The following is a 22,295-nucleotide window of genomic DNA, read 5'->3' as shown; positions in this document are numbered from 1 at the left end:
AAGGTCTCGTTCATTTACTGATTTTTAAGCTAGTTTGCCAACCAGGATTTGAAAAGAAAATAAAGCACTTGGTTCTGTAATTATTTGTGCAACTACAAATTCAGTCTCTGCTTCCAGGCATCTGCCCTGCAGGCATTACTTTTAGTGCCATTTGGATCGCTGGCACAGCGTATGATCCTCTGTATCTTCTTGTGTTTTGGGGCTGACTTGCTGCTGATAATTCTGATACAAATATCTGGGTTCATATTCCTGCTTTTTTTCCCCCTATCCTTTTGCTTTATCTTTTTTTATTCTTTTTTAAGGGTCTTCAGAACAGCTGCGTGGGCAGGAGAAACAGTGCTGTATTCGTGGACAGGCATGCTCTTACTTACTGTTTCACAGTGAAACAAGTTTATTCCTCTGAAGTTTCACATGAAGAAATGCAATCCGTTTCTGCAGCAGTTGTGGTGTCTGTACTTTATGGGTCAGTTCAGTGTTAACTGATAGATATACCAGTAATGGCAGGCTGTCGTCCTCTCTGCCATATGAGGATGGTGTGGGAGAAATCCAGGAGCTTCTGCCGTTGGCAGTAGAAGGGCAATGTCCTTGGGCTGCTCCTCAGTGAAGATGATGGCCCAGGAAAGAAGTTACTCATTTTACTGTAAAGATCTGCGGGTTTTACTCTAAATCAGATGGCTGAGCGACTGCTTTGGGGTCAGAAAACCTTGATGATTCCTAGCATGAGGGGAGCCCTCACAGCCTTTCAGAGTGATTTGTTTAATTTAAAAGTCTTTGATTAGGGTGTGTGATATAATATTATTCTCCCAAGAGGCTTCTGGTGAACTCAGCACATGGTGTACGTGGGGGAGCCGACCTTATTTGATGTGGGGGCTTGCAGGTGTGGGCACTTTATAGAGATTGCTGGCCTCGCTGGTTAGGAATTCGTTGAATTTCACTTGTTTGAAGAACCTAACTGTGTGCTGTTCCTTCTGGAGCACAACTTCAGCCTGCAGGTCCCTGACCCTGTTATTGGGCTTTTATAGTAGCATATCATCAGTGCTGCTGGAAAGCCTGTTCCTAAAGGCTTAACAGTAACGTTATCCAGAGCACTTTGGTTTTATGGAACTACAGAGATTTTATGGAAGTATAGAGATTATAGAGAAGTGTAATTGGGTGAGTATGACAGATGGTATCCAATAAGCCAAGTGCTATCTCTTTGCAGGAATTTTATTTCATATGTTTTTAGAGATTTTGTAATGTTCAAAAGGCACATTACACCCTTTCTTGTTCTTTTGATTCAGCCTTGTTCTAAAAGATCCCATAATCTGCTTCTCTTGACGCAGCAACGTACCAGCTATCTTCAGAGCAAAAGGGCACATATCTTCAAGATCACTCAGATCTTTCTTAGTCTGATATGGTGTATTTTATTAATTTTTCCAATCTGGTTTGATCATCCATCCTTTTTGAATTGCAGCTGACAAAATGCCAGAAGAAACTCAAGATGAAAATATCTCCTCTAATTTTCCATTGCTTCTGGTTAAGTGTTTTAAATGGGAGTAATGTTTTCTTATGCAGTTCCTTGTCTTTTTATAATGTGAACTGTTTTTTCGGAAATTTTCCCTATTTACACTCATTTTGCTTGCGCAAAGGTCCCTGATTTCACATAGGGGTTTTGGGTGCTGCTGTTAGTAATGTGTTATCATGAAGCAGCAGAAAGAGAAAATGCAAGGGTGATACTTTAAAACAGTGTATGAAAGTGTCCGGGTTTAGCCCCAGCTGGCAGCTAAGCACCACACGGTGGTGGGATGCGGAGGAGAATTGGAAGAAAAAGGTAAAACTTGCAGGTTGGGACAAGGACAGTTTACTGGGACAGCAAAGGAAGAGGAAAATAAGAACAATACTTACAAAAGAATATACAAAGTGGGTGATAGGCAATGCAGTTTGCTCACCACCTGGAGCCCGATGCCCAGCCTGTCCCTGAGCAGCGATCCCTCTTCCTTGGCCAGCTCTGTTTATATACCGAGCATGACGTCGTATGATCTCAAATACCCTTCTGGCTAGTTTGGGTCAGCTGTCCTGGCTGTTTCCCCCCTGCCAGCTTCTTGTGAAAATTAACTGTATCCCAGCCGAAACGCAGGACAGAAAGTTTAGTGGTAGTATACATCTTTGCTTGTTTGACCAGGAACACTTCTCACTGCAATTAGTGCTGGGCTGCAGAGATGTGATAGATGTGATTTTGGACCTTTGTCCTGGCAAAAAAAGTTATTGTCATGGAAGATACTCCTTTATGAAGCAGTGTCAGGAAGGAGCAAAAACATTGCCTTATTTGTCAGGCAGAGACAATAGAGCTGCTTTATTGTGTCAGACTTTTAAAAAAATAAATCAGTGACTACATGCATCTTGCACATTCTAATTGAAAACTTTTCTTCTTAATTCTTTTTTCTTGCGATGGCTTACTGAAATATGAGCAGTTTGCATGTTCAAAGAGTAAAGGTGAAGTACTTGCTGTGAAATGTGTTATTTGAATTAAGGCTTTTCCAATTTTACTTAAATTGAAATCAGTCCGTGTGGAATTACAGTAAAATGTAGCAAGATGTTGATTTACAGAAGCTCCTGCCTTCATCTCAGAAGTAAATTGTGGACCTTCACATAATCATGAAGCTTCATCTTTAAAACCCGATTGGTCTTGGGTTTCTCTCTAAATGATTTTTAAGGAATACAGATTATGAAGAATTTAAAATACTAAAATTCTTGCTTATATTTTTGTCTTCGTTATGAAATGCAGCAGTCTAGAAAGCCTGGTTATATTTGTGTAAATTGAATTTAATGTTGGCACTGTCTCTGTAAAATAGATTATGTGTCTTAAAAAGGTGGTATGAAAAGTAACACTTCTGGCAAAAAGCTGATTGTTCATTTAATGTATTTCCCTTTAGAAAATAGGAGGTGGGGATATCTGAATCAAATGCCATGTATAAAATGTGAAAATAATGCTATCTAAATTTAATACTTAAGTCTCTGTGGGACTTGGTCCAAGCTGCTAATATGAATCTTTAAGATATATTGCTATAGGCTTGACTTCTTAAGTCCAACTCTAATGGGTGGGTTCCTCGAGTTGTGCATAGATGGATGATGGGTCTTCCCTGGAGAATTATCTGCAAGGAAATATATACAAGCTCTGATTTGTTAACTGAATTTGGACTAGACTATTACTGCAGACCTGAAGTGCTGTTTACAATATTATATATAGTGTAAAATTGCTTTTGGTTTTAAATGTGGTCAAAGCCATAGCCAAGATGCCAGGTGGATACATGATACTTGATCAAATAGGAGTAAAAATGAACCTTGCTGCATCTTCAGGATGTTTCATCAGACTGCTAATATGTATGCATTCTCTTCAATAATTCAATTTTCATTAATTATAAAGTTATATTTCTCTATTAAGACTGGCTGAGTCTCATGCTGCTGCTGCGATTTTCTAGCATCACATCAAACATGTAGGCAGAATTGCTCTAACAGCCTCTATGCTCTCTATGAGATTATTTCTTGTAGTGGTCCTGCCACGTTACAGCCATAGTTTTTCCACTGTACAGGGCCTTTAGTCTGTGACCATCCCAGTTATTTGGACCACTGAGCAACAAAACCACAGCCACTTCTGAAACTGGGCAGGATAGGCTGGGTCCTCTCGGTGCACACAACTCTTCCAGGGGAAAGAGCAATTGATTTCTGTTCCTTCCAAAGACCAGGAGGTGCAAAGGCTCTGCTTCTGCTCCTGGACTTCTGTGTTTGCCAAAGAAATAAAGGGAAGATTCTCTGCATTTCAGCTTTGAACCCTGGAGCATCTGCCAGAGTGCATGGACTGCCAGATGCTGTGGCAAGATCGTCTGCTGCCTCGTTCTGCAAGGCTGCACTGAAGTGTGAGAACGGGTCCAAAGGATCAGTGGTGGTAACAGACATCTCGGATTCTGCTGCAGGTGTTTTTTAGGGCAGCAAGCGTGAGGGCCTGATAGAATTGCTATGGAAACAAAGCTCATTTTATTTATTTATTTATTAATAACCTGATGGCCCTTAATGGCAAATCTTGGGAGTTACCCAATGTCAGGAGAGTTCTCCCATTGAAAATGAGGGAATGTGAAATATTGGCTGCTGATCAGCAACTCCAAGGTCCACTAGTCCTGTAGAAAATATTAACAAAGTACACAGTCAAACTGGAGTGCTCTGCTTTTCTAGCAGAAGAATATATAGGCTAAATTGGACCCTCTTTTTATTTGGACTTGCATAACAATTATTTAGGCATCAAGAAAGGACAGAACTGCAGCTTTTCACTGATGCTGACATTGAGTAACTGTTAAAATGGACAGAGTTGGTGGTAATGACATCACTTTTAAGGCCTTTTTTACACTGTGAAGGATTCAGAAGAGTGGTGTGTCTGTCTCCTGGGAGTTAGGCCTTTCAGTGCAAGTCCAGTAATCTGGAGGGGGCGAGAATTGTTGAAATAATTGTGTTCTGCTGAACCTCGGTATCGGTGAAGAAAGCTGGAGTGCAATTTTAGTTGTTGAATGTTACGGCTTAAATAATGCAAGGCTTGTAGCTAATGCATATTTACAAAAGGGCTGTGGAAAACAACCCAGAACTTTATAAAATATGAAGTGAGAGAATGAAGGACCTGGAAGTTCCAGACAAGCTTGTCAGCTGGTTTTTAAGACGTGCTGCTTTTGGTGTCAGCTTTGATTGCATATATTCAGAGGCTTTAAAAACAACGTCTTGCAGTAGAAGGGCAATATGGAGAGGTGTTTTAGCGTTACAGCATCCACAGTTTTTGGATGGAGGTTCATTTTTTTGGCAGCCCCTTGGTGTGTCTGATAGTTGCTTTGCATTCGTGGCGTGCTGAATCAGTGCAAATCACACCCTTCCTCTGACTGGTGTTTGCTGTGGTGTTACTTAAACTGCCGCGTTTACCGTGGTAAGGTTGGGTGTAAAGAGACCTGAGGGAGCTGTGCTTGTTCACCTGATCCTGAATTTATAGAATCATAGAATGGTTTGGGTTGGAAGGGACCTCAAAGATCATCTAGTTCCAACCCCCCTGCCATGGGCAGGGACACTCTCCACTAGACCAGGTTGCCCAAAGCCCCATCCAACCTGGCCTTGAACACTTCCAGGGATGGGGCCTCCACAACCTCTCTGGGCTTGTTGTGGCTTCTCAGGGAGTCACAGGTAAGGTTTAGAACCCAACCGAGGACATTTCCCCGCTCCCTTGTTCTACGCGGTGTGTTATGCCAGGACACGGTGTGATGGGAAAGCAGAGGAAGCTAGAGTCATCCAGAGTGCTTAGACACCTTGTCTGTGATACAGAATTTAGAATTATAGCCAATCCAGCATAATACCAAAACCCATTATATTCACATAAAGATAATTACTGAAGTGGTGGTTTATGGGAATGCCTGAGAAGTCTATATACAGCTCATGTAACCTGTCTGAGGGAGTCAGCACGGTCTGATTTATAAAGCAGATGACGAGAGAAGAGATCAGAGTTTTCTCCTTAACTCTGCAAACGACTGCTGGAGTGGAGCGATATTGGCTCCTGAGCTCTCTGGGTAACACGGCTGTAGATGCATTGCTGCCTCTGCAGTTCTTATGGTCCCTATTAGCATCATTACGTGGTTTTGGCTTTTTTCAAGCGTTGTCTGAAATGAGGTGGACTTGCTCGGGCCATTAAGCCTGAAACTTTATACTTAGGCATCTTCTATTCAATTCTTTGACCAAAGATACCTGTTTGGGTAGTTTTACTTTCTAGTAGTGCAGCTAATATGTGTTGCAGTTGTAGTCAAGCACTCTTGAAAAAGACCTGATATTGTATACCATGGAGGAATGTGTGTCTTCTTTTTATAACTTTTTTCCATAATTTATCAAACAAAGAATACGTGGTGTGAAGCAGAACATTTTTGTGAATGTGAGGGGTTTTCCTTTTTTTTTTTTTTTTTTTTTGACTATGAGTAACGTGTTACCTCTACAAGAGACTGTAATTTCATACCTAAGGTACTTGTCCAGTATAGTTTCATTCTGTGGAACGTCTGCCTTTTGGAACATATAACCTGTGTGTAAATTACAAAAGGCCGATGCTACCAATAATGCCTAATTTAGGTCTTTGATGATGCTGGCACTGAAAAGGTGGCATTCTGCATGCCTTTATTAGCTGTCCGATCTGACTCTACTATAATGTTACTGTCTGCTAAAGAATATATATTAATACATGGGAAGTCACAGTTTTTATGACATTTCCATTGCAATACAGTTTGGTTGTATGTAGGTCAGAATCCAGGTTTGTTTGTCCTAGATTTTTTCTTTTTGGTTGTTAAGAGTGATTATAAAAAAGGGACTAATCTTTTATAAAAATGTGCTGTAAGAGAAAATGGATTCTAGTTGCAAGAGGCTATTTTTTTTTGTTTTGTTCTATAGCACTATTTTCCTCGTAGATGATACATTACAGTTTAACAGATTTAATTATCTATGTTCAATGCTTAACCATAATGTTCTTACAATAGAGACCTTTGTTCTCCAGAAAAATAAAGTGTAGTCAGTAGTTGGATAAAATACTTCATAAAAATAATTTTCTGATTTCAATGTAGTTTAGTTTTTAACATCTAATTAATGAAAATGATTAAATGTGCAGGAGCTAATCTCCCAACTAGCAACAATTAGCTGACAGAAATATGGCAGCACGCAATACTGTTTGTCTTGCCAGTCTCCAAAAGCTGAAGTGCATGGCAATCGGTGTGACTTTTCAGATATATTCAGCAATAAATTCTGGTTTTCAGTGTGCAAAAGATTAGACGGTTAATTTTCCTGAGGTAATTTTAAATACTGCTGAGTTCATAAGCAGCTCTCTTACACTCCTCACTTTTTATGTGCTTTATATGCAAAATTTCAATCAAAGCCCTGCTGTGTACATTGACCTTTTGCATTAGAAGACAGTGGAGAAGAACACAAGCTGTAGACCATGGAGTTTGCATTTCTTTGTGAACTGGCTGAATGTATATTTTTATTGAGGATTATGTGTACCAGAGTTTTTTCAGTTTTTCAGGGACTGCATTTAAATTCTCGAGTCAACTTTTGCAGGTTAGGGCAGGGAAACTTCCGTGGATCATAGTGGGAGTTTTATATGAATAACTCCTGCAAGAGTTTGCTCCAGTGATTGCCGTTAGGTGTTGTTTTGAGTGATAAATTTGTTCCAATTACGTACTCTTTGTTTTTGCAGTGTTCTGGACGATGAGGGGAGCAGCCTGCGTCAGCAGAAGCTTGACAGGCAGGTAAGATTTTGCAGGGTGACCTTCTTGCTTTCTGAAGTCTAGATCTTGGAGTAAGGAAATCATCAACGTATATCTGGCAATTGATAGAAAATTACATCCTCTGATTCAGGAATGCAAAAGAGAGGTCTGTGGAGGTTACGGCTTACTTAGAAGTATAACTTGCATTGAATTTTTTCGTATTGTTGTGGTTTGAGTGATTCTCATTTTCCACTGCCTTGGATTTGTTTTAAGCTGACTTACAATGTATTTGTTACCCCTCTGATGGACCAGAAAGGACAGAAGGTTCTGGCAGACATGCCAGCCAACAGCGATTTACCACTAAGTTTTTACATCTTTTCTTTTTAGTTCCACGGATTTAGCCCTTGTGGCTGTAAACTAGTGGCATTATGTGCTATGTTGCATATTTTGCTAATGTATTCCTGCATGACTTGTACAAGAAAATGATTCGGAATCTCTTCTATGAAATCTCAGGGAATTTTGCCGTCAAGTTTTAATGGTGTTTGAGGTTTCCACTTTTCCATTGATTTTTCTGTGGTCCCCTTTTCACAAAACTTTGTCATGTTTATAGTTAAACCTTGTGAGTTTAATTTTATGTCATTCTGTTCATTTCTTCTCCCATGTCTACCAGCATCTCATTTTCAAGTTCAAATACTTTCTGCTTATGCCATAATCTTGCACTAGATTCTGATCGTTTTGAAGTCATGTTGAGGTGTTCCACGCAGCTTATGGAGCTGAAAGAGTCCACTTTCCATTCTTCTTCTTCAGTTTTAGTGTATCTCCTTTCTAAATGCCAAAAAAAAAAAAAAATCACTCTCGCAGGAGCAGGGAAATGGTAAGGTAATGGACAAGTAAAATTAACAGTTCAGTTCTCTGAGGTTGTGGAAGAGGGCTCAAAGAGAGAGGTGCCTATGGTGCCATCAGATGCTGAAGGTTTTGATTTTCAGCAGGTTTAGCTGAGAAATTCAAGTGTTTAAAGTTCATCTTGTATAGTTGTTAAATTAGGCTCATGTCCAGCGTTATCACTTGATTCTAGATTGCAAATTATCTGATTTTAATTTACAGAAACTTAAATTGGCACCTCTGCCTCATGCCCTTGCTTACCCTCCCGTTGCTTCACAGCCACTGCTCTCACACTGTTGTTTTCCCAAGGGTTATTCCAAGCAAGCTCTGATAGCTGGTAGACTGCTCAGAAAGATCTGTTTTAATTATTTGCTGTTTTCAGCAGAAGGTGTTTTAGCAGTGGGTTGGTTGAGGTTTGTGGGGGTTTTTTAAATTTTTTTGAAAGATTTCCTATAACCCAATATCCCACTTGCCAACTGCTGCCACTGGAAAACTGGAGAAGGTGTAAAGATATCCATGGTTTTTGTCAGAGATTGCTACTGTTTGGAGTCCCGTAACAGATGCTTTTCTCTGTGTTTTCCTCAGCGAGCGTTGCTAGAACAGAAGCAGAAGAAAAAGCGCCAGGAGCCATTAATGGTTCAGTCCAATGTGGACAGTCGCACAAGAACGCGCAGGACGAAACATTCGGAAGAACAAGCACCGTTGGTTGAATCGTATCTTAACAGCAACAGCAGCACCATATATCATGGTATATGAATATGATCTATTGCATGTACATTTACTGCAGGTCATAGTATGATGCTCTCCATGTTAAGCTTATGCTAATGAGAACAAAGGTTGTTGTTTTGGTTTTTTTTAGTAAATAATTGATATCCTTTACTTGTGTTTGGGGACAAAACCATCAGAACTTGTAGTGCTAGCCTAACAGGAGGGAGCGAGGTAACTACCCGCCATTTCAGCACTGTGGGGAAGAGAGCACGGCTCGTCCCTTCTGCCATGAGTATTTAAGTGTCTTCTGCCTTGGTTCCTACTGAAGTAAAGCTTATGCTGTTCCACTCTATATATTCCTCTGTGCATAATTTTGCTTAAGCTTGACAGTGTTGATAAATTTGATACCTGTTAACTAATTTCAGCTAAATTTGAATACAATAATTTCAAAGATACTGTGTTTCTGCAAGGTTCACTAAAATAGGTGAGTAGATAGAGAAGAACATTTCAAGCTTGTACAACATGGTCTACGCTTTCTTATTAAAGATTACAGAATCCAGAAAGGACAGAGGCACTTTAGGTATCACAACCCTAAGAAAAAAATTAGAATGACATTTCTGTATTGTTAGACTTCAGAGAATGTAATCGTCAGAAATAAATCCTAAGGAAATGAGTCGTTATTTAGTTCTGTGCCCATATGGCACATGCTTGTGGGCTTCCTAATGATGGTAGGTGCATACTTTTCCTCAGGATTTCCTAGAGGGAAGCTTGGGTAACCCTTGATCAATATTGTGTCTCTTGTAGATCTCATTCCAGGCTGCCGGAGTGTTACAAAGAACAGTAATTTTCAAATTTTCTTGTTTTGTAGATGATTAAGACAAATTTGATTCATAAGCCTCAATAAGCACAAGGCTTCCTTCCCTGGGTTTTGATGGGTATGCGCTACACAGAATTAGTACAAGAAGAAAAATAGTGTAGAGGGCATGAGCTGAAATCTGCGGGCACTGGCAATGCTGCTGGCTGTTTTCAGGTTGGTGTGGTGGGTTGACCCTGGCTGGAGGCCAGGTGCCCACCAGAGCCGCTCTCTCACTCCCCTCGGAGAAAAGGCATAATGAAACGCTTCTGGGTCGAGATAAGGACAGGGAGAGATCACTCACTAATTGTTGTCACGAGCAAAACAGACCAAACTTAGAGAGGGAATTCATCTAATTTATTACTAAGCAAAAGAGAGTAGAGGAATGAGAAATGAAATCAACTCTTAAAACACCTCCCCCCACCCCTCCCATCTTCCCGGGCTCAACTTCACTCCCGGCTTCAACCTTCCCCCCCTCAGCGGCACAGGGGGACGGGGAATGGGGGTTACGGTCAGTTCATCACACGTTGTTTCTGCTGCTTCTTCATCCTCAGGGGGAGGACTCCTCTCATCGTTCCCCTGCTCCAGCATGGAGTCCCTCTCATGGGGTGCAGACCCTCAGGAGCAGACTGCTCCAGCGTGGGGTCCCCCACGGGGTCACAAGTCCTGCCAGCAAACCTGCCCTGGCGTGGGCTCCCCTCTTCACGGGTCCACTGGTCCTGCCAGGAGCTTGCTCCAATGTGGGCTTCCCACAGGCCTCAGCCTCCTTCAGGTGCCTCCACCTGCTCCGGCGTGGGGTCCTCCATGGGCTGCAGGTGGAATCTCTACACTCCCTCATCCTTCCTCCATGGGCTGCAAGGGGACAGCCTGCTTCACCATGGCCTTCACCACGGGCTGCAGGGGGATCTCCGCTCCGGCGCCTGGAGCACCTCCTGCCCCTCCATCTGCACTGACCTTGGTGTCTGCAGAGTTTCTTACATCTTCTCACTCCTCTCTCCGGCTGCAAAAGCTCTCTCTCCCTAAGTGTTTTTTTCCCCTTCTTAAATATGTTATCACAGAGGCGCTGATTGGCTTGGCCTTGGCCAGCGGCGGGTCCGTCTTGGAGCCGGCTGGCATTGGCTCTCTCAGACACAGGGGAGCTTCTAGCAGCTTCTCACAGAAGCCACCTCTGTAGCCCCCTCTGCTACCAAAACCCTGCCACGCAAACCCAACACAGTTGGGAATGCTGCTAGGAGGCAGAGTACTTAAGGTTCAATGTGTAAAATCCAAAACCTAAGATGCCTTTGTGAATCTATGTCTGGAAAAAACCCAAACCAACCAGTATCCTAGTCTTAAACAAAAAACGTAATCCATCATTCAGTTCTGTTCTCTATCAAGTATACTGCACATGCTATGCTTTTCGTCTGCCCTATTATTTCATTTTCAGTTGGTGGTTGCATCTTTAGATAAGGTGATGGCAGGTATTTACTGGACTAATGAATCATGCTGTGAGAAGTGCAGGTTTCAGACTCTCTACTCCCAGTTTGCAATTGGTGGAATTTTTTGGTGTGGTTACAGCTACAGAATTTATTGTTGGAAACTGGAAATTGCATTGATTAAATGTTAAGGCTTCATTAATAATGGTCCTTTTTTATCTTGCTTCTGCAAGCAGATAGGCTACCATAAGTCATTTCAGATGGAGAATTATTTTTTCTCTTAGTATTATTTTAATTATGTTTTTCTAATGAATATTAAAAGCATTAGTAATATTGCTCTCTCTTTACTCTCTTTTTCTCAGGGTCTGGGAAGGAAATTTTTAAGATGAAACTAAATTTCTTTCCAGTCTGACCTAAGAATTTGATGTAGCATAGAATTTTAATTTTTTTAAAATTATTTTTTAATCAGAGAAAACAGAGTTTTTCTCTCTTTCCTTTTCCACTCAATAGCTTATCAAAAGTACAGAACTGTTCTAAGAAATAGCATCTTATGGTAGAGAGGTACCGTCATATACTGAACCTTCTGTATTGTCAGTTGAACAAGGTTGTAGTTTTCACGGATGACAGAAACAGACGTTATCGTCCCATAAATGATAGCGAATTTCATATCTGCACTATCTGAGCTAAATTTTGCAACAGTTTGCACCAGAGTGGACTTTCTGACTTAAGTGAGATTAACTGTGCTCTTAAGGTAAAAGTGACCTTTCCTGTAATGTTGCACCACACCACTTACTGGAATACGTACTAATTTATACTCCTTAAATCAATTTGTTCTAAATTTGTCCCTCAAACCCTTTCAATATTTCACAAGGTTTCAGAGAAGCAAAAAAAAAAAAAAAGAGTAATGTTTCTCAAATTCAACCCAGAGTTTGTTATCCCTGGGGACAGCTGTCCTTGTAATAAACTGTGCAGTTAGCAAAAGCCAACTTAGGAGAATTTAATTACCTAGTAAAGTGTTTTATTGCCTTGTAAAATCCTTTGTTAGGAGCGTTGCTTTTGAAAATACTATAAGAACTCCAGAAGCATCCTTTTTTGGTGTCATCTTCTCTGGGAATGTGCTCAGTGTCTTAGGTTACGCTGTTTGCATGGTACATCGTTAGGTTTTGATGGCCATTTTTAACCATGGTATTCAGCTTCAGGGGTGGCACTTTTTTCCCCTTCAATGAAAACATTTGTATGTGGGAGTGTGGGATGCATGAGACAGCTGGGCTGTTTCTAAAGAACTATTCTGCTCTTTTCCGTTCATTTGTTCCTGTTATGGGCATGCTGATTTTAAGTTAAGAATGACTCTTTGATGGGAGTTGACGGTCTGCTGAATGAACTACATTGCTTGGATGAGCATGTTTGTGAAATCAATTCCTGTACTGCAAATGCTACAAAAAGAACGCTTCTTTCCACCTATCGTCCTCCTCTACTCCCTTTTTCCCCTTGTACTAATTCTGTGTAGCACAAAAGTACTTGTTGATTTCAACACATAATTGGATGCCTGTGTGGAGATATGTCTATGGTACTTTGAGCAAAGTAGGTCAGAGATAACATCTCAGCGCTTCTGAGATGTTAGGCTTTCTGTGCTGGGAAGTTTTCTTTCATACGCTGCCATAGCTTATTCTGATGCAGTTATCTGTGCTGCAGTGATTCCCTGATGGGCAACTCTACTCTGGAATAAAAACTCATTTCATTCCAGAATAATTATCAGAGTGCAAAGTAAAAAGTCAAAGTCGCTTTTGTTCTGGAATAGAACGTCAGCCTGGTGAGCTGTTTGTAGGTAGATACAGTGGAACAGGGTGTTTTGCTAGTTAAGGTGACCTTAAGCTTTCCCACCTAAGGGAGCCTTTGGCTGCTTTTGGACCTCTGCAGGGAGCTGCACGGTGATTGCTGCTAGTCCTCTGGCTGCACCTGCATTTAGCTTCATCCAGCTCGGAGCCGAAGGGAAGCGCAAATAAATCCAAGATGCGGTAGGATGGAGGGATATTAATGGAGGGCTGTGACCCAGCTCAGCTGGGGCAGCTCACAAAGGGGATAATACAGACGGGGCTTGCCGACGCTTGTGTCGCTCAGGATGGGAGATGCTGGGACAAGTTCAATTCAGAGTGAAAGGGAGCAGGTACAGGGCTCTCTTGAGTTTCTTTTTTTGTTAGTTTAGTAAATAGCAAAATGGCTCTGCTGAAAGCCTGCCTCCACAGAATAAGGAGGAGAATAGCCAGGGTCACCGTACTTTTTCCTAGATACCTTCAAGCAGCGAGGTGACATGTCGGTAGGATGAAATGGTATCTCTGTTCCCTTCCAAGTGTCACCAGCAACTCCTCTGGGTGCCATCAGACTTTTAAGGAGATGGGCGCCCTTCCACTGAGGAAGTGGCTGTGCAGAATTCACCACGCAGGAATCTCCAGACAGATCATTTTTTCTCATTTCCTGCCCATGTTTCACCTACAGGTAAAAGTTTTCAGATCCTGTAGCTGGTGTATGACTCGCACGTAGTGTATCTTTCTAAAACCTTTTGGCTGTTAGCAAAATGCTTAATTAACTAATAACAACAAAAGTATTTGAGTTATCTGTGGGAACTGACATGAATTAGGTTGAACAGGCCAACCCGAGAAGAAACGACTCCTTGGCGCTCCGGTCCACGAGTGGTTGGTTTGAGCCGGAGTGTTTGCCAGCGGTGACGCAGCGCTTGCCCGTCGGCAGCTGTAGGTCAGGTAGGACCAAGCGCGCAGGAGATCGCTTGTGTTTCTCGGAAAGGATTACAGAGATGTACTTAATGGGAACAGAACCTCTTGTTCTGTGCATCTAGGAAGATGGGCGCAGTAGGAGGGGAAATAGTTTCATGGCAGCGTTTCTAGAAAAGTCTGGGACAAAGCTGAATTTATGGAGGTAACAGAAAGTGTTCATGTAAAATGGAGAATGCGGTGTCCTCCCCCCCCGCCCCCAAATGAAGGTATTAATACAGTTTTAGGACAACACTTGTAGGTTAGACCCTAAATTATCTGCCTGCCATTTCAAGCAAAAGGTGTCCTTCCATGAAGTTCCATGATGTTTGGCTCCAGTTGTTACTATTACAAATAATGCCTCTCTCTCTTGCAGTACCAAATACAACTTCGTTGCTATTTCATCATTATAAATAGCGAACTAAAGAACCAATAACATTTTGTATTGTTATTACATTTGCATTGTATATAAAAGACAACAGAGTCATTTATTCACTGGAATAAATTTAATCCTTCTGTGTAGGAGAGATCACTTACAAATTGCTTTGTCTTTGCTTTCTTGTGTTCTTGTTTATTTTTGATTTGGTGTCCTTCATAAGGGCATATTGCTACCTGTTTGTTTAAAGTTTTTTATTAAATTTTACTTGCCATTCTGAAATGCCTCACAGTCACATCTGGAGGATTGTTTTCATGTATCTCTGCACCACTTATTTGGTGAAGTTTGTTGAAAACCTGGACAAACGTTTTAGCCTGATATGACATTGCAAAATTCTGCTGTGAGTATAGTTCTTTTCAATCTGGATTGCAAATACATACTGAGCGTTCCTGGAGCCAAGTAGCATGCAGAGATACACTAGTTACTGCAACAATTTAATTACTTTATTTAATTACATTTAATGCAAATGATGAAAGCCCATTTTTACAGAGAAGAGTAATTTTACTTCTGTGAAAATGGTGAATTTCCATTGGGGAACGATTTTTCTTTTCACAGCACTGAGGAAGGCAGAGATTTGAATGAGTGCCAGATATGCTTTCATTAATATTACCATACTTTGTTGCAGCTGTGGCTTTTTCTTTTTTTTTTAAGACTCAAAATTAAAAATGTTTTCAATTAGATACTCTGAGAGTAATTTTCATGGCAACTTCCAATTTAGAGATTTAGATTAACCATGTGTAAAAAGGCAAAATTACTTTCTTACTTTCCTTCTTTGACATTTGGCAGCACATCTAGATGTAATGGTTGTGGGGTGTGTTGATCAGACTTCTGATGACAAGTCATAGCTCTGGATTGTTAAATTTGACGTGCCGTTCTGCTCCTTACCATGAGTGATGGGAGAGAGTTTTCTGATGACTATCAAGCTGTCAGCTTTATAAGATGACATCAGTTAACCATTCATTTAAAAACCCATATATCTGTGAGTTCGTCAAAACAGCGTCTCGCCATCCCTTTTTTCCACTGACCTTGAAATGAGAAGGTATTAGTTTATTTTTTGAAGATAGCAAGGAATGTTCTGTGCACAAGGCTATTAATACTGCGAGATCAGGCAGCACTCCAAGTATCATGTGGGCAAAATACCTACCTTCCAATAAGCATATATTCTGAAATCTCCCTTTCAGCCGCAGTTTCTTCACCTCAAAGCGTCTTTGATTTATCAGCAGTCCTTACTGCGCTAGTACATTTCCAAAATAAACACACTAACCCAGCAGCAAGGATCGGAGAGCAGCAGGTAGCAAGTGGTTTAGAGGTCTTTTTGTGCTTCTTGGTACTGAAAGATTTGAGAAGGAAGTTAAGAGGCAATTGCTCAAAATTGCTTGAAAAACTCCGTTCTCTTTGCTTTAAAGTTCCACTTAAAGTATATTTATCTTCAGTGACTACTTCACAGCTAGCTGCTATTTTCTGCCTGTGACCATCGCGGTGTCCGGGAGGTGAGGATGCCCCAGCACGGGCCATGCACCATCCCACATCTCTCAACGTGGGAGGCTGCAGCGTACATAGGAGGGGTCCGTGGAGCAGATGCGGTACCTGGAGCGCGGCGCAGGGTCCCTCCGGGACACATGGCTGGAACAGACCCTGCAGGCAGGGCGTGCGTGGAAGCCCCCAGGGATTGCCTCGTCAGGGCAATTAAAGCCTGCTCGTGCCCAATACACAAAGTAATTATGCAATTTCTTACTGTCCTTAGTCTTCCTGGCATAGGTTTTTCATGGATAATTTTAGCTTTCCTCATTAGTCGTCTGCTTTCCCAAAGAGACTAATTCATTGCTATTAACTCTCCATTTCACATGCTCCCTTTTCTCTCCTCCTCCCCAGGGTCAGGCAGCAGATATCTGGGGGTTAAGAAGAATCTTTTGTTTGATTCATTCCTTTGTTCTTTCTGAGGAAATCTCCTTACCGCAGTGAGCTTTTGATAATGTCCTTAAGCAGCACCAGGTTCTCACGTACAGTTGTTCCTTTTTCTCAGCCCGTTCACATTCAGTTTCACTTACGAGAATTTTCATCTTCGTAAAATCGGCCTGGTCAGTACATCAATGTTTGGAACATAAACTGCAAGGAGCCGTAGGGAATTTACAGGCAATATGATTTTTTGGGAATCTGGAATCTGACTGCAGGTTGCTAGTTGCAGGGATAATACCTTTGATTGTAAGCATCTTGAAGCAGAAATCTAATCTTCGTATGTGATTAAATAGCACCTAACGTACCAGAGTCCTTGCCCTCATTCAGGCCCTTGTATTTAACTACTTTTATTGTCTATATAAAACTAATAAAAATATTTCATTGCATTGTACAATATACTGGATTTGCCCAGAATATTTCAGAATATTGCTTCAGAATATTTCTGATAGAATCCAATGTCTTTTAGATAATTGTAAAAATGCTGCACCAGTTCAGAATCTAAGCTGATCAAATAAAGTCATAATGAACGTAAGCCCAAACAAGCAGCAAGATTCACTAAGGCTAGAACTTTACAGAGTAAAATAGCAAGCCATTCTTACAATGAAACACAAGAACGTCTTGGGCAGCAGTAAGAAAAGACAACCAATTAGCATAGGTTTGTTAAGGTACACCCTGACTGAACTGTCGTTTATCTTTCTTTGCGTGATACTCATTCCAGATTTCACTTCTCCTGTTGAGAGGATGTTGGTAAATAGAATTAATATTTGCCTTATACAGCTGAGCCAATGATTGCATCACATACCTCATCAGCTGGTTCAGCCTCTTTCTACTTACGATGTTTTCCAGACAGACTGCACAGATTTTTAATGTATCCATTTAATTTTTTTTCTTTTTGTGATTTTTCACCTACTTTTTGCATAATGTACTGATCAAAACCACTTTTTTAGCACACGTGATTTTTATGTGATAGGGATTGCTAAGTGATGATTCATAGATTTTGGGGGTTTTTTTCTTCCCCTAAGATCATAAGAGTGTGCAGGCACTCATATAAGGAAAAATGGGCACACAAATGGAACAAAAAATAATCTGCATTTTCATTGCATGCTACTTTGAAACTAATTTCCTATGTGAACGTCTCATCTTGAAGGCTAGACGGAAAAAGATCAAATATGTGTGGATAAGTGTCGTTCAATATTTTTTTCAATTCCGTGTTGTCTGCATCACAGATTATTCACTTACAAATTGCCTGCTTTCCTTTGGTTGTGAGTTGTAGCTCTATCCTTGTCGCATGCAGTGTTGCCCAACGCAGAACTGGCTCACGCGAGAGGCTCCTTTTTCCTACTCACCGCAGTCAGACCATTGGCGAAGCAAGGCAAAGCCAGGACATCGCTCTGCTCTGCTTTGATGCAAGTGCTTTTACACTCACCTTGTACTGTAGTAGTTAATAGACTACGTGTTTGTTGTTCATCTTTTCTTTTCAGCTCAGATCCTGAACTAACACCCTATTCTGTGCTCTTTTCTGCCTTCTAAAAACTATTCTTTTATAATACCATATTGAGGTTAGTAATCAGTACTAGATTTAATGAACATGCATGAATAACACTAAAATTAAAATCACAATCGTATCATTGTTTTATTTGGAAGCTTGCCATTTATCCCAAAACTATTTCTTATAATTTATGAGTCCAAATGAGAATGAAATGCCAGATCTGAGAGCCCAGCATTATTTGCTCTTTGGAATTCTGTCTCACCGCGACACATACGCCTCCATTTTTGTGTTGTTGAAATGCAAATTCTAGTACAAACAAGTAATTCTAATAGAAGAAGAAAATCTCTGGGTTTTTTTGTTTTTTAAGTGAAGATTTTAATAACTTGGGGTGGGGCGTAGAGAGTATCAGGCTAGATTTTCAAATGTAGTCTCCTTTTGGTTAAGATAACTATCAATAGGGATTTTTAAACTTACCTAAATTTCTTTTTGTATTGAAATTACTGCATTTTTGAGTGACAGTCTTTGAAACTCCATCCCTGTAGAGCTGCATTTAAGATTCTTAATTTTTATGTCCTGTAATACTGCTATCATTGCTTTTGAGTTTTTAACATCCAACTAAGGACATAATCATATTGTCATATCAGTGAATATTATCTAGGAAGGCCAGTTTATCTCATTTTCTTCATTATTGTCTTTCTTACGGGGAACTGTAAATTGCTTCATGGGGTTATCTAGAGTCTGCAGAGAATGCAGGTGAGAGTTTGCCTCAAGGTTCCCATCCTGCTGAGAAGGGAAATTCCCTTCAGACTGTTACTTCGTGATCCAAAGATGTAGTAAAGGGAAGAGGGGAGGACATTTGAGCCCGTGACGACGTGGTGGGGAATAAACATTGCCTCTACGAATTGCTTCATCTCCACAAAGACAGACGAGCAGGAGCGCTGGTTTGAGAAGTTCAAAGCTCCACATGCAGAGTGAGTACGGAGGGTGTTAGAAATGGTCGTTCTACAACTCTCCAGGGCAGGGGAAAGCATTGGAAACAGAAAACAGAATTTTTCACTTTGCTCCACAGCTGAATCTGTTGGAGCCACTGAGCAAGGCAGGTCCGCAGACCCTTTCTCTGTAGGTCGGCGGGCTTCAGAAGACAGCCCGTTGCCCACGGCTCTGCAAGGACCAAAGGCTTGCGTGGCCCTGTTGGCAGGAACCGCTCTGCTGCGTTAACCCCAGTTCCCACTTGCGCGTGAGGTATTTGGGGGGGGTCAGCGCTTAACTGCACGGACGTAGCCCAGTCCCCTGGAATTCAGTGCTGTCCTGAACCGAATTTGTACAGTCAGTAGCAAAACTACGTAATTTCTTGGATATCTGCAGTCACAAGAGAGAACATCAGTGAGCGCATGAGCCTTAGTCGGTGTCTGCTATTTGCTGAATAGTTAATAGCTAAGAATGGGATGGTGGGGTTTTGTGGTGGAGATGACATTTTGGGATTTGATTTGGATTTATTTTAGAGGTAGTGCTTTAAATGTAATGTTAAAGCTCAGAAAAGCATCCTTTAGAAACAGGAAATTCTGTGCCAGTTCCCTTCGTGAACCCAGCTGCAGTATCTGCACATTTATGGTTTAAATCTTATTTTGCAGCCTCCATCACTTATGTCTGAAAGTCCTGTTTACCACAGAGAGCAGTGATGGTAAATGCTCAAAATGGCTACTGGGCTGCAATCTTGTTCTCTGTCTTGCAAAGCGATGGAAATATTTCCTTCTCTGTCCTTTGGAGCTCCGTCGCTGGACTTGTAATCAGATATCTCTTGCTGAAAGTCATGAGACAAAAGTAATTCTGAAAGCTTCAGGTTTTACTTGTTAGATCAAAGGATGGCTGACAAGTTAGTGAAGATAAGTCTGTAACTTTTCAATTAACAATGTCAGAATGTTTCATCCTTTGCTGATTAATTGTTTCTTTGGCCAAGTAAATGATGCATCATCTGAATGAATCAATATGGCCGTATTTAAAAGGATTTAGATAACTGGTCATTTAATATGGGTCATTTGTAAAGTACTGAATTTAATTATAACATGGATTATCATCTTTAAAAACTAGGGTGTGTTCTTTTCATTGTTTTAAAGAGAGACTGAGCTACAAATACAGGATAGGTTGCATACATGGTAAAGACAGGACAGAGGAGTTGGGCAGCGACAAGCTCTTTCTTTGGGCTTTTAGTCACTCCCCTACTAACTTAACGTGTGTTCTCTGTAAAACTTGAACTCCTCCTCTGCGTAAAGTGAAGAGGAGCATGCGTTTAGCGAGTGCCTCAGATGCTCGTTGTGTTGTGAATGTTACGCCGTTTACAACAGCTTGCTGTGCTGGGGAGGGTGGCCCTGGGTTTGTAAGCCACGGCCTGCACAGACATGGCTAAATCTGTTTCATCTTACTCCTCTGAGAAGCTCCTGGGTGTTTCCATTGCTGTTCGTGCCCGTGAAGGGTTTGGCGAACAGGAAAGTTGCCTCGCAGACAGAAGCCTGGGGAGAATCTCCCCCTTCAGAGAGAGGTTACTGGCAGCCCGCACGTCACCGTGTGTCATTTGGTCTTCTGGGGGTTTGTGAAGTTTGTCGGGATATTTTCAAAGTAATTTTATGGGCAACCAGTGCTTTCCAGTAAGGTTCCTTAGTGGGCTTTCTTCATCCTTTTAAAGAAAGCACTTCAGTTTTGGGGAAAAGAAAGGGACGGTGGGAGGCCCCAGGCGCCAGGGTGATGTTGCTCTGAGATAAACCAGAGTCACGACATGAATCCAGTGGGGCTCAGCCATCAACAGCGACCAGCAGCTGGCACCGAGACCTCGTAGTGCCCACCTGCACCTGCTTTTGGATGGGGTGTGAAGTTTGACGATTCCTTTATGTATTTCACAACGGTGCTTGCTTTTATGCCTTTGTAAACTCAGTAGTATTTCACTTCAAGGCTTGGCCTGGCCAGAAGAAAGAGTTACTGTGTGTATTGCTTTCACAGATTCAAATACTGACCTCAAAGTATGTAACGCTTTTAGAAAATGATAAAGCCTCTCTTTACTTTGAAAGCAACTAGCATTGCATGAATTATGCTGACATTCAGAGTTTATGCCATGCATAATGTGTTGGGACTTCTAAGGAATTAATTAATTAGTGTATGTTATGAGGCAGAAGGAGTTTTTAATTTCAGCTTGGGTATAGTTTCACAATAAAATGCATGGCCGTTCTATTCATCATATTGTGATGTATACAGTTGTGCAAGATGCGTTTTGAAAATAACCTTCCGATGATTCCGTGTTTACAGGGTTAGGATGTAGCTTTAAGCATAGACCCTACAAATTCTAAATAAGATTTTTCTGCTTTCATGCTACCATTGTTGATGATCCGTCTGGCAGAGCTTTACTATGAGGAAAAGTGCTTCCTACAATAGCTCAGCAACACATTAATATTCTGATGTCACTTTTGGCCTGAAAGTTAGGACCTGATATGTTATCGGAAGGAGGAAAACAAGTTAGGAAATACATCCCAGCTAACCTAATGCTTTCAGGTTTTTTTACTGTAGCTTTGCAATTTCTGGTTTATTTGACTCTCCTCTCTGCATGAATTGTCTGAAATACCAAACAAACTCTGCTATGTCTGCTTACTCTTTTATGCCTTCACAGAGTTCTCAATTCATTCTCTCTTCTCTCTCTCTCTCTCTCTTTATTTCTCTCTCCTCTCTCTCTCTGTTTTTCTTTTTGGTGGGGTGCCCTGAATCTCTCAAGCAGTGCAGGAGGCCGAACAGGAAGATGTAAAGGTGGTAGTGGATGCCCAAGCTCCGAAACCAACTAAAAAAACCAAGGCAGCAGCTGCGAGCTGTCAGACTGGCAGCACCAGAAAGGAGAAAAAAGGGAAACACAAAGGTTAGCTGCATGCGGCTGAATGCCAGATGTTGAATTGACTGCAAAATAATTTTTTAATTTTTATTTTTTTAAATTTATTTGAATTTCTGAAAATTGCCTGAAAGTAATTCTTGAAATTTTTATGAGATTGGAAAATGTGGGTGACTTGGTCCTGTCTTAGTATGTACAACCTGGGAGTGAAGGAGAGCTAAAATTTGTAAACTCAGTCTTTTCCAAAAGAGTGTGTTTGTTCAGATTGCAGAGGAGGGGGAAAAAAAGTACTGATGGACAGATCCTGGTGTTTTCCTGCAGTTTTAAAGATATGAGAATCATCTTACACCAATGTGGGTTTTTTTAGACTATCTGCATGTAATGTAACTTGGAGAAACAACCTTAAATTACAGTCATTTCTGTCCAGACTCTTCCTGAGGTTTAAGCTCTATACAAATCAGAGGTTAAGCAGGCATTTTGAAAATCAATTCAACAAAACCGAGATAACATCCTCAAAGGGGTTCTTCAAGTTGTTACTTCAGTGTTACTCTATCCCACCTGGTTGACATACGGGAGGTGTTTGTATGAAAAAACTTTCTGCAACGACTTTAGGTAAGATTAGGTAGACAAAAAGAATACACTATTGATAATGACAAAAGAGTTGGTAGAAATGGTGTTGCCATTATTA

The 22,295-nt window shown here is 41.1% G+C and overlaps 1 protein-coding gene across 16 annotated transcripts in view; it reads left to right on the top strand.

Moving 5' to 3' along the window:
* TUB (TUB bipartite transcription factor) overlaps positions 1–22,295 on the top strand; it is a 157,902-nt gene that overhangs the window by 107,807 nt on the left and 27,800 nt on the right. For 5 of the 16 annotated variants that reach the window (XM_054827995.1, XM_054828005.1, XM_054828006.1 and 2 more), the window contains exons 2-4: positions 7,232–7,283; positions 8,709–8,871; positions 21,500–21,637. In XM_054827995.1, the coding sequence (XP_054683970.1) occupies positions 7,232–7,283; positions 8,709–8,871; positions 21,500–21,637 (353 nt within the window). Of the gene's footprint in view, positions 1–6,958; positions 7,093–7,231; positions 7,284–8,708; positions 8,872–21,499; positions 21,638–22,295 lie in introns of those variants that run through there. The other 11 variants (XM_054828009.1, XM_054828008.1, XM_054828003.1 and 8 more) reach the window with 5 other exon arrangements.

The sequence above is a fragment of the Grus americana genome, chromosome 5, assembly GCF_028858705.1.
Source record: "Grus americana isolate bGruAme1 chromosome 5, bGruAme1.mat, whole genome shotgun sequence".
In the NCBI taxonomy this organism is placed as follows: domain Eukaryota; kingdom Metazoa; phylum Chordata; class Aves; order Gruiformes; family Gruidae; genus Grus; species Grus americana.
This window is presented reverse-complemented; position numbering and strand designations above follow the sequence as displayed.